This window comes from Labeo rohita, chromosome 6, assembly GCF_022985175.1.
Source record: "Labeo rohita strain BAU-BD-2019 chromosome 6, IGBB_LRoh.1.0, whole genome shotgun sequence".
Taxonomy (NCBI): Eukaryota; Metazoa; Chordata; class Actinopteri; order Cypriniformes; family Cyprinidae; genus Labeo; species Labeo rohita.
Window position 1 is genome coordinate 16,910,000 of NC_066874.1, and position 12,671 is coordinate 16,922,670.

General features: G+C 33.9%; 1 protein-coding gene across 24 annotated transcripts in view; it reads left to right on the forward strand.

The window, feature by feature from the left end:
* Nucleotides 1–11,173, forward strand: part of kif1aa (kinesin family member 1Aa) — an 87,057-nt gene extending 75,884 nt beyond the window's left edge. For all 24 annotated transcript variants that reach the window (XM_051111626.1, XM_051111628.1, XM_051111629.1 and 21 more), the window contains 9 exons: nucleotides 37–98; nucleotides 181–326; nucleotides 430–627; nucleotides 1,752–1,823; nucleotides 2,900–3,024; nucleotides 5,346–5,474; nucleotides 5,624–5,816; nucleotides 7,848–7,966; nucleotides 8,049–11,173. In XM_051111626.1, the coding sequence (XP_050967583.1) occupies nucleotides 37–98; nucleotides 181–326; nucleotides 430–627; nucleotides 1,752–1,823; nucleotides 2,900–3,024; nucleotides 5,346–5,474; nucleotides 5,624–5,816; nucleotides 7,848–7,966; nucleotides 8,049–8,091 (1,087 nt within the window). In that variant the 3' untranslated portion in view covers nucleotides 8,092–11,173. The remainder of the gene's footprint in view (nucleotides 1–36; nucleotides 99–180; nucleotides 327–429; nucleotides 628–1,751; nucleotides 1,824–2,899; nucleotides 3,025–5,345; nucleotides 5,475–5,623; nucleotides 5,817–7,847; nucleotides 7,967–8,048) is intronic.
* The last annotated feature ends 1,498 nt before the right edge of the window (nucleotides 11,174–12,671 follow it).

Consider the following 12,671-nt stretch of genomic DNA (forward strand, 5'->3'; position numbering starts at 1 on the left):
ATAATATTGTTTTCTTTTGTTTGTTTTTACATTTAGAAACCGTGTAACTGGAGTGTATGAGCTCAGTCTGTGCCACCTGGCTGATGCAGGGAGCCCAGGTAAGACACTGCGGATTTATGAGTTGCTGGGCGATTTAGATTTTAGGGAATTCTGCTGTTGAAATGACACCTGAATGTGCAGGAATGCAAAGACGGCGCAGGAGGGTGTTAGATACGTCGGTGGCATATGTGCGAGGGGAGGAGAACCTGGCTGGCTGGAGGCCCCGCAGTGACAGCCTCATCCTGGACCATCAGTGGGAGCTGGAGAAACTGAGCCTCCTGCAGGAGGTGAGAACATCTACTTATTTGTTTTTTATTACAAAATGATTAGAATGTGTCATGGCTGCTCTGCTGAGGATCTGACAACTTATTTCCTTTTGTCGTATGTTAGGTGGAGAAAACCAGACACTACCTCCTCCTTAGGGAGAAGCTGGAGTCCACCCTGCTGCTGGGCCAGGAGTCGCTGCTGTCCTGCGGGAGTGAGGATCTAACCGAGTCCTCTTCCCCATCCACCCACCTGGGCCTGGGCCACAACCCTTGCCCCGGCCCTGAAACACCGAGTGAGAGGCAGAAGGAGCTGGCTGCAAAGGTAAATCAGTGACTAATTTAGAGGTTAACATTTTTCCATGAATCGAAATAAAATCACCAATTTTTATTTTTTTTTATATTTAAATGTATAATATGATTTATTATCTCTTTTTTTTATCTTTAAGTTGATTTATATTTTTTGAAATTCTATTATTATGTGTTTGTGTATAGTTATTGTAACAATACAATTAACATAATATTACGGTGACGCATTGCTGCCACACACATTATTTTTTCCACATATTATTTTTTCGTTAAAACATCTTTTTCTCGTTAAAATTATATCTTTTCTCCTAATAACGAGATGTTGTAAAACAACATCTGTTCTCGTAATGAGATATGTTGTTAAATGAAATAATTTTCTTGTTAAAACATCTTTTCTCGTAATAACAAGATCTTTTCTAGTTAAAATGACATATTATGTCATAAAAACAATGTCTTTTTCCCATTATAGAAGATATATGGTTACATTATGTGAGCGAGCTAAGCGACTGTCCATGCTGCTGTCGCCACAGTCCTGACATTTATTTGAATGACTTAAGTTTGATTTAACAACAAATCGAAATACGAACAAAAAGAAATAAAGAGAAATGACTGTTTGATTTTAAAGTAAAGATGTAATTTTAACAAGATAATTATTTTGCTTACACTAGATAATTATGTCATTGTAATTACATAACATTTTGTTATTATGAGAGAAAATGTCATTTTAACAACATATCTCATTACGAGAAAAGATCTCATTTTAATGAGAAAAAATGTTAAAACGACAAAATCTCATTATTATGACATAAATGAGTGGAAAAAAAATGTGTGTGTGGCAACAATGCGTCACCGTATAATATAATGTTAAGAAATCTGATTAGAATCTTTAAAAAGTAAAATATTATATAATATTATATTATATATATAAGATTAGTAAGAAATTATATGTAAATAAATTAAAATAAAATAAAAAAACAATCAGTCTATACAATTACTCAATTTTAAAAGATTTTTAATTTCTTAAAAGATTTCAAAATTAAAAGATTTTTGCAAAAAAAAAAGTCAAATATGTTAGGAAATTATGAGAAAAAGGTTCTTGTCAGTGAATTTAACATTCCTTTTTTCGGTTTGTCCCAACAGTGTCTGCGTTTGCTTAACCACACCTTTAACAGGGACTACAGCCATGTGTGTGTTAGCGCCAGCGAGAGCAAGGTGAAGATGCCATTAAATATTTTACACTATTTTACAGTTTTTCCTTCTATCAGCTATCATTGATCAACTAAATCAATTACTGTGATTTTAAGAGCGCAGACTGCTGAGAATATGCTGCCTTAAAGGAGAAGTCCACTTCCAAAACAAAGATTCCACTTGTTCCAAAAGTCATAAAGAAATTGTTTTTTTAGGAAAACAAGCATTTTTCAGCATGGATAATGGTGATTTTACGATCCCAAATTCAGTTGTAAACGATCCTAGCCGAGGAAGAAGGGTCTTATGTAGCGAAATGGTAGTTTTCATTAAAAAAATCCAATTTGAAATACTTTTAATCTCAAACGCTCGTCTTGCCTTTCTTTCCTTGAACTCTGTGTATTCTGGCTCAAGACAGTTAGGGTATGTCGAAAAACTTCAATCGTATTTTCTCCCTCAACTTCAAAAATGATTTAAAAATCATCCTACATCGCTGCAGAAGTACTGACCCAGACTTTGCAACGTGAACATGCAAATAAGATCAAACACCCTCAACAAAAAAGGTAAAACAGCGATATAGGACGATTACGAAGTTGAGGGAGAACATGAGATGGGACTTTTTCGACAAACACTAACCGTCACGAACCGGAACAAAAACAGTCCAAGCAGAGTAAGACAAGAAGAGCGTTTGGCATTAAAAAGTATATAAATTGTATTTTTTAAAATGAAAATAACCGATCGTTTCACTAGATAAGACCCTTTTTCCTCGGCTGGGATCTTTTACAACCACATTTAAACTACAGCCGCATTTTACCTTTTGGGAGTTCAAAATCGGGGCACCATAGCAGTCCATTATATGAAGAAAAATGCTGAAGTGTTTTTCTCATAAAACATCATTTCTTTACGACTGAAGAAAGAAAGACATGAGCAACTTGGATGACAAGGGTTGAGTAAATTATTTGTTAATTGTTGTTCTGGAAGTGGACTTCTCCTTTAAAGACTTTCAGGTTTCTAAAAATGCAAGACAAACCTACAGAATTTGTTTTGTGAGGGTGTGTGTTTGTGTTCTGTTTAATGACTGGTTTCTCTGTGGTGTGTTGTAGTTGAGCGAGATGTCAGTAACTCTTTTGAAAGACTCGGCCTCAGTGTGTGCTGAAAACACCCTCACCCCGTCCTCCACATGCCCCTCATTGGTGGAGGGACGCTACGGCCACAACACTGAACTCAGGTCAGTACTTGCTCACTGCTGTTTCATTTTGAGTTTAAAAGAATAAACGAAACTTATAAAGAGTAATTTCTGCAACACAAAAACAGCCGTTCTGGTCAGTTTTGGCCATTGGTCAGACTAACAGATAGTCCTGTCCTAAATTCTTTTGATGAAGCTAATGTGTCAGGCTAGTTTGAGAATCAACTAGTTAATGGATTATATTACAGGTGTTTTGTACAGTTGGAATAAGAGAAAGTCATTTAAAGGGGTCATGGACTGCCTTTTTTTATTATTCTGTACTGTTCTCTGAGGTTTACTTATAATGTTACCAAGATTTTTACATCAATAAACATGATCATTTTGAAGTAATAGGCTATTTTCTGTCCTGTTTTGACCCCCCCTCATCACAACGCTCTGTCCGAATAGACATGGCAGTTTGTACACTCAGAACTCCCACTGCTGTGATTGGCCAACAGTTGTGTATGTTTGACAGCCTACATCCTTCATAGATGGACGCTTCCATGATTTAGGTTAAAAACCACTGATCTACATATAATGACTGGATCGCTCATTGTGTTCTAAACTGCCGTTAGGCAGTGAAGACACCGGAAGTGTTCGATCCGCCATCTTACTATTCCCTACCGACAGAGAGCACCATTGACTCACAGCTAACCCGCTGACCTAAAATCACCCGATTTTAAGCGTATCAGTCACACAGGACTAGTTTTTATGATATGTGTATGTAAATTATTTTTTACTTAAAATCTTATCTACAGTATTTATCGTCTTTTCAGGCAGGATAAGCGATGTTTTGAAATCGTTCAGGTGGGTGTGTCAGCTGCGCATTTGCCGACACAGTTTTGATCTAACACAAAATATATTTCTTAACGTAAGAAATTATGCAGGAAATAGTAAACATGAACATATATCTGGAATTAGTATCTAAAATTGATTCGAATATATAATAAAAAAATACAATACTAGCCTGTTATATTGCTCTGTGCTGTATTGAAATTCAAATCTTGGAAATAAAGCTTGATGTCTTTAAATCCGTACCAAATGTAATTAGTCAGCGTTATTCCTCCAAGTTATGATGTGCATATTTTAATGTCCCTAAGTGAGCAACATCTATTTTAAACTCTTAAAGATCACGCAAATTCTATTATATTAAGTGACCTAAATTACATCTATCTGACTATAACACTACCTGATTTTGCTCAATTTCGTCAATGGAAATAGTCTGAAACAAAGTCACAACTAAGCCGCATCTCTATTCAAACACAGCTGTGTTTGTTTATGAATGAACGGGCGTTTTTAAACGAATCTGATTCAATTACCCATTCATAAAGAGAGTCGCTTCATTCCTGAAAAAAATGATTCAGTGATAAAATCAGTGACTTAACGCCATCTGCTGACAGTTTTACTTTCATTTTTAAAGTTTAATTTTCATTGTATCTTTTTAGTTATTTAAATCATTTTAAAATGTTATATTTAACATTTTTGCATTATTAACGTTTATTATTAACATTTATCTCAACACGAATGTTATGTAGGCTGAAGTAAACGTTTAAATCATTACCTGCTTCAGAATGATGTTAACGAAATCATTGTTGAAACATTCATTTAGTCTGTAACATTACGAATAAAAATACTATAACAAAACAGCACAAACAATTATTAACTGTGCAAGGCAAATTATATGTATACAAAGCGTAAATCTTTCAGATTTCAGAATGAGCATTTTGTCATTTGTAAACATGGTGAACGTCCGATGTTTATCATGTTCATGATGTTCGCTACTGTAATGTATGTTTTTAATAAGCAGAGGGAATTCCCGACATTAAACAATAAACGTTTGCGCTGTGAGAATGTACAGTGAGACGTCAGATATGAAAACGCTGACTTGTTAGGTGATGTTTTCTCATTAAAGTCGTATTAGTTCCCATTCATTCAATAGAATGTTTGCGAATACTAGGGAATAGCAATATGGCGGCGCGATGGCTTCACTTCTATGACGTCATGAGCAATCCAGTTCTCTATTATAGATCAGTGTTAAAAACACATAAATATGTATGCATTTCAGAGACATCTTTATTGTTTCGTTTCTGTATAGACCTGCGTTTGCCTCTTGTTATTTACACTACATGTGTGAAATGGTGGGTGGAGCTAAACAAGCAGTGATGTAGAATGACCTCTTGTATGTCAAAACATCAGTTCATGACCCTTTAACGTAAAGAAATAAGATCTTTACATGTTTTTAAATATGTCTGCTAAATATTGTTCTAAATGAAATGCTATGTAACTAAAAGCTGCATCTATATTCTTATTTCTCATATGTGCAGACCCCCAACACCTCGATCTCGTGCTGTCAGCCCCATCCCTGAATCTGAAACAGAGGGCAAGAAGTCTCCTCAAGAGTCCAAATCAAGAACCCGCACTTTTGTGCCAGACATTCAGGAAATCCGTGTCAGGTAAAAAAGAAATTGTACAGATCATACAAATTGTTTATTGCTCAGAGGATGAGCAGTTGCTTTTTATGTTACATTTGCCTGAATATGAAATTTAATTTATGAGATTTTTGGAAGTTAACTCTAACCTGTACCCTGTTTTATTGTTGCAGCCCAATTGTGTCAAAGAAAGGTTATTTGCACTTCCTGGAGCCTCACAGTAATGGCTGGGTTAAGAGATATGTGGTGGTACGCCGGCCTTATGTCTACATTTACAACACAGAGAGAGACACAGTGGAAAGGGCCATTCTTAACCTGTCCTCGGCACAAGTGGAGTACAGCGAAGACCAGCAGGAAATGTTGAAGGTGAAACATCTGCAAATATTTTGAATTAATTATTTCATTTTCTTTTATTTTTTCTTTTATTTTTAAAGTTAATCTCTCCTAAAACACTTAGAGAGTAAATTGACTGTTTATAGACTGAACTGGAATTCACTTTCTGAATACTAGCAGGCCATGCTGAAGGTGAAACATCTACAACAACAACAAAAAAAATATTTAGTTTTATTATAATATTTTGTTTATTATTATTAGCATTAAAAAAAGTATTTTAAAGCAACACATTGTAAATTGACTGTTTATAAACTGTAATCCAGTGTCTGAATTTAATTATTTTATTTTATTTTATTTTATTTTATTAAGGCAACACTCTTTAAGTAAAGCGACTGTTTATAGACTGAACTATAATTTTTTAATATAAAAAATTATTTTATTTTATTTTATTTTTATTATTATTTTATCATTATTATTTAAAGCAACACATAGTGAGTAAATCAACTTTTTATAGACTGAACTGTAATCTAGTGCCTGAATTATTTGATTTTATTTTTTTATTTTAATGCAACACATTGTGAGTAAATAGACTGAACTGTAATTCAGTGAATGAATTATTTTATTTTATTTTATTTTATTTTAGACAACACCTTCTGAGTAAATAGACTGTTTATAGACTGAACTGTAATCCAGTGCCTGAATTCAGTTATTTTATTTTATTTTATTAAGGCAACACCCTTCAAGTAAAGTGACTGTTTATAGACTGAACTATAATTTTTTAATATGAAAAAAGTTTTTTCTTTTATTTTTATTATTATTTTATTATTATTATTTAAAGCAACACATAGTGAGTAAATCAACTGTTTATAGACTAAACTGTAATCTAGTGCCTGAATTATTTGATTTGATTTTTTTATTTTAATGCAACACATTGTGAGTAAATAGACTGTTTATAGACTGAACTGTAATTCAGTGCATGAATTATTTTATTTTATTTTATTTTATTTTATTTTATTTTAGACAATACCTTCTGAGTAAATAGACTGTTTATAGACTGAACTGTAATCCAGTGCCTGAATTCAATTATTTTATTTTATTTTATTAAGGTAACACCCTTCAAGTAAAGCGACTGTTTATAGACTGAACTGTAATTTTTTTAATATAAAAAATGTATTTTATTTTTATTTTATTTTATTTTTATTATTACACACAGTGAGTAAATCAACTGTTAGACTGAACTGTAATCTAGTGCCTGATTTATTTTATTGTATTTTTTTTTAATGCAACACATTGTGAGTAAATAGACTGTTTACAGACTGAACTGTAATTGTGAATGAATTATTTTATTTTATTTTATTTTATTTTATTTTATAAGACAACACCTTCTGAGTAAATAGATGTTTCTGAACTGTAATTCAGTGCCTGAATTCAATTTTATTTTATTTTACTTCAAGGTAACACATTGTGAGTATTTTGACTGTTTATAGATTGAACTGTAATCCAGTGCCTGAATTATTTTATTTTATTTTTTTTTATTTTAATTTATTTTATAAGACAACACCTTCTGAGTAAATAGATGTTTCTTAACTGTAATTCAGTGCCTGAATTCAATTTTATTTTATTTTACTTCAAGGTAACACATTGTGAATATTTTGACTGTTTATAGATTGAACTGTAATCCAGTGCCTGAATTATTTTATTTTATTTTATTTTATTTTATTTTAATTTATTTTATTTTGTTTTGTTTTATTTTATTTTATTTTATTTTATTTTATTTTATTTTATTAAGGCAACACCTTCTGAGTAAATAGACGGTTTATAGACTGAACTGTAATCCAGTGCCTAAATTCAATTATTTAATTTAATTATTTTATTTTATTTTATTTTATGGCAACACTTTGTGAGTAAATAGACGGTTTATAGACTGAACTGTAATCCAGTGCCTGAATTAAATTTTTTATTTTATTTTATTTTATTTTAAGGCAAAACCTTTTGAGTAAATTGACTTATCAATCGACTCAGTTTATAGACTGACCTCTAATCCAATGTCTGTCTAACCTGCAGACTCCCTACACATTTGCGGTATGCACAGAGCACCGTGGGGTCCTCCTTCAAGCCAGTAATGACAAGGAAATGCATGACTGGCTGTATGCCTTTAACCCACTGCTTGCTGGATCTATCAGGTACAGTAAAGCACATACCTAAGCCTTTCACTTAGATAAAACTGCCATACCAATATTCGTTTAACTTTCTCCTTCCCGTCAGGTCTAAACTGTCCAGAAGAAGAGCCGGGCAGATGAGGTTTTGAGCCCACTACATGTATACCCACTGTACAACTCTTCAAAGACAAAAAAACACAAAGGACTAACCTTGTAAATAGATCTGCTGAAAGATCCCCCAGTTTCTGTGCTTACTCAACTCTCTGACCCTCTGTTTCCTACGTGTGTGTACCTGCACCTGTCCACACTAGCACCAACTGTGCACCTGTATCTTAAAGGCCCCTTTGTTGTGCATCTACAGCGGCCTAAATATTCAACTTATAGCGCCAAGAGAACAGGCTAACTAATTTATTGGGGTAGAGATAGTATGCTTGTAGTCTTCAGCAACATTTTAGAAAGCCGCTGAGGGGAATTTTGCTCATGGCAAACACTTCTGAATTTGTTACTGTGAAGAGTGACATCCATATCTTGGGTTTGTTGGAAATGGATCACATGGCCTTACTGTGGATGGGTTTAAAACGATAAAACTGGTCAGTATTTAAGTCGGCAGACCATATGTTTATTCATCTCTTGGCTACGGAAGATAGAATTGATCAATGATACGCAGTTCTTAGCAAGGAGCAGATGAATCACATCATATTACGCTCTTATTCTCTTTAAGTGCAGTTCTTGGACACAGTACAACCCGTCATAAATACTCGTATACCTTTAAAACGTCTCCCTCGTAAGGCCTCAAAATGTGTAAAGTTTTCAAAATAACCAGGACGCATGAGAAAAATTTGGCAGTGGAAAACGCCTGCGTTCTCATATCTCCGTACGAGAACCATTTTAAAGATTTGGCCTATTTTTGTTGGAGTACTGGTCAGTAGATCTATCTAAAGTGTATCATAATCCAGTCTAATATTTTATATAAAAAATGACCGGTGTCCCCAAATGATCTTATATCTGTCTAATTTATTTTTAAAATTTCTATTAAAGTCTTATCTAGTTAGGTATTTATTATTTAACATGTTTTTATTTATTTCAGCATGTATTTATTGACAAAGACTGTAATATTTTTGAAGAAGTACAGTGCAATTTCTGCATATGGCACTTTTTTATCATGAGTTGATTAACCTCCCTTTTACTGACCGCACTGCTCTCATTTCCCCCGACACAATGAAATGCATTTGGGGAACAGGTTAGAGGTAAATAGCTGGGATAGCTGCTATTACATGTAGATTACTTGAATTTTACTTTTTAGTGTTAACTAGTTTTGGTTACGAAAGCAAAAATGCTTTTGCAAGATTTATCAGGTAGAGAAAAATCATCATCATTGCCCAGAATCCCAAATGAGTGTTTGTACAGTGCTCAGTCTTGGAAAATGGAAGGTTTAGAAGTTTGTTAGAACAAATTAAATGTACAGTACTAATGGAATTTTCTACACGCACCCCAGAGAGTGATGAGATATGATTTGTGCCTCTTGCATCCTCTGTTTTTTGTTTTACAATTTCCATCATCTCAAACCCTGTGCACTTCTTTAACAGTGTGAATGTCCACTTTCAGACCCACGCATTCGTACCACTCTTTCTCTCTGTGTGTAATCATTCCTGTTTGCAGGGAAAAGCAGCTTTAGTTAGTTTGTTTTATTTTTAGTTTGCATATTGCACATGCCCTACGTATGACTAGGTTTTAAGATTTCTAAGCATATCTAGATGGTGTAATCTTTTTTTTTTTCCTCAACTGATTGTAAATGAACAAAACAAATTATTTATTCAGCCAGAAAAAAAAAAAGTCATCATGGACTCCAGAAATAAGCCCTGCTGTCATAGCATTGTTCCAAACCTTGTTTTTTTTTCTATGATTATAATCATATAAAATATCCGACAGGCTAAGACATGTAACAAAATACATTTAAAATTCCATTTTCTGTTTTTAAAGTCATCTCAGGTATGATTGTTGTGCTTCGTCGATAGGTTGTGCAAACTCTCTCTAAAACAGGCAACCGTCTGTGTTGAGATTGCCGATAGTTGCTTAACTTCAGCCGAACTACTTTTTCTGGAATATGAAACCAAATTTTTGAATTACATTATATAAACAGCTGTGATTCAGGCACTTTGTAGTTCTGTGGGTGGGACTTGACTTAGGCTTAGTTTAGAAGGCTTATACTGTGGTTTAGAATGACTGGATGATTCTGCAGGTTACCTAACGCAAGACTTTCCTCCATACCTGCATATTTTAAGCGCATATCAACTATTTGCAAACCTGAGGTGCCTCCAGGGCACGATTCAGGCATATTAGCATGACTGAGGCCAGCCAACCTTCAGCGCATGCTCGGTATGCCAAGAATCTGACACTGAACTAACCTCAGTTGAAAGTCTTGATCTGTCTTTGAGTAAACCTTAAAGATCTACATTTTTATTTCAAAAAATTCAGTTGCTAATACTAAGATGTTGAAAGCTGAGAAGTGGGTTTCTGTTTCTTTGTAAAAGCAGAAAGCATACCCTAAAAGGATTCTCAATGCCTCAAGGTTCTCTGTTTATAAAAACAGTTCACATTTTTGCAATTTCCATGTGTGTATCTCACTTTCACGACCAGTTGTAAGCAATGCCACTACTTTTAGAAACAAGTGTGTGTGTTCATAGTAATAGCAGGTGCATTTTCAAAATAAGTGAGAACAAAATTACAAAATGTAGATGTAAAAGAATCACTTTCAGTTTGAGTACATGCAAGCAAATGTGAATTGTCTTGATTTTTGTCTGTGCACCTTGTAGAAGGTAATGCAGAGAGCTGAATGGTATTCTTCATGTTATAGCCTGCACCATTTCTACAAGCAATTTGCATAAAATGTGTTTCAAGGCTAAAAACATTGCATTCATTTTACTCCCAGATTTAAAGAATGAATCAGTTCTCATAATCAACACCAAATATTTGTGTGCTTCCATTCTCCTTTTATGCACAGACTCCATTCATAAGCTTTTTTTTCTCTGTCGTTTTCTCTCAGTTTTACTTGCCTTGTATATAAACATGATTGCTGTGAATGGTGTAATATGCAGTTGTAACCGGTTTGTACCATCTTCAATGGGCAGTAGTTCAATGTGTCTTTCTGAGTGTTGGAATTATGAGTCAAATGTTTGTGTACACTTAACACATCGTCAGATATGAAATAAATGTGGAACTTATGCAACACTAGGAATGGCTTTGTCTTTTGTGTCTGATTCAAGCCATTATTTTATGCATGAGAAAACAGGAAAACTGTATTCCAGTAACACTGAATGTATTCCTGGTTTTATATGTAAAACATATGGAAGACTGTTTCCACCATGGAATAAAACAATAAAATTGGTCAATTGCGACTCTTTATTTCACAATTTTCACTTTATTTCTAGTAATTCCGAGTTTATGTGTCACAATTTCAAGCTGATATTTCAAAACCACGTTTTTCTTCTCAGAATTCCAAGTGAACATCTCACAAACCTGGCATTTTAAATCTCATAATTTGAGTGTTTTTTATTGGAATTCTGAGTTTATACCTTTTAAGGGGGTATACATTTGTTGACGCAAACAAAATAAATTAGAATTGTGAGATAAAAAGTCTTATTTTTTATTGCATGCAAGCTTTTATTACATCACAAGCTTCCATAAAAACAATAAATACAAACTTAAAATAGAATGGTAGACCCTCTAAGATAAGATATTGACATTATCCCCTTTCACACAGTAGTAATAGTAAATTGGCACAAAAGTACGGAACTACTTTACCGGTAAATACAAAAATGTGCTGTTCACACAGGCAACGTTTTGCATTTTTACCGGTAAAGCACCATTTACACATCATTTTCAAAATACCCGTAAATTCTGTGACATCATTAACCAGAAATTACCTCTAAATGGCTGTGCCTCTCGGTGTTGGGTTTGTAAACATGGAGATGTATAGTGTTTTCGTTGATGTTTTAATTATTGTGTCAAAGGTTCACATTTATGTAGCTGCTTTGGTCCAGAGACGTCACATTAGAGGATTTTAGATATTTCACTGACTTCCGTAAAAAATGCGTCTTCTGCGTCAGAATGTAGGCATTTTACATGCTCACAGCAGAAGCCAAATCTTGTTCTGCATTCACACAGCACATTACCAGTAAATTACTGGTAATGTTACTTCTCATGCCAAAAAATTGCCAGAATGAATTTACCGGTATATTTTAAAAGGTCCTGTTCACACATGACCTCTTAATGGTAATTTAGACACTTTATGTCAAAGTTCTCATTTAGACTGTCAGCCCAAATCCGATTTTTATTCAAAAATTAAAAAAAAAAATTCACAATTTTGTGCAAATCCATTTCGAGCTACATGCATATGTGGTTTAGAATCCTATTCAAATCACATTCCTGAAAATCTGTTTCAGTCTGACCAGTCAGATCAGATTTAGCATAGCTTTCTCACGTTTTCACGCCAAACATAAACATGTCATACATTTTTGTAGCAAACATAATGTCTTTGCCGAAACAAACTTTTCTAGTCAAATTAGCGTATATTCCGATCTGATAATCTAATGTTAAACCTATTAAAATGTTTTTAAAAAGCACATGGCTCTACAGCACCATCACTTTGCAATGTCGCAATGCCCGTCATTTGTCAATGCATCACTCCTCGAATTTTTACAAGTGTGTAAATGACACTAAGCTGTCGACG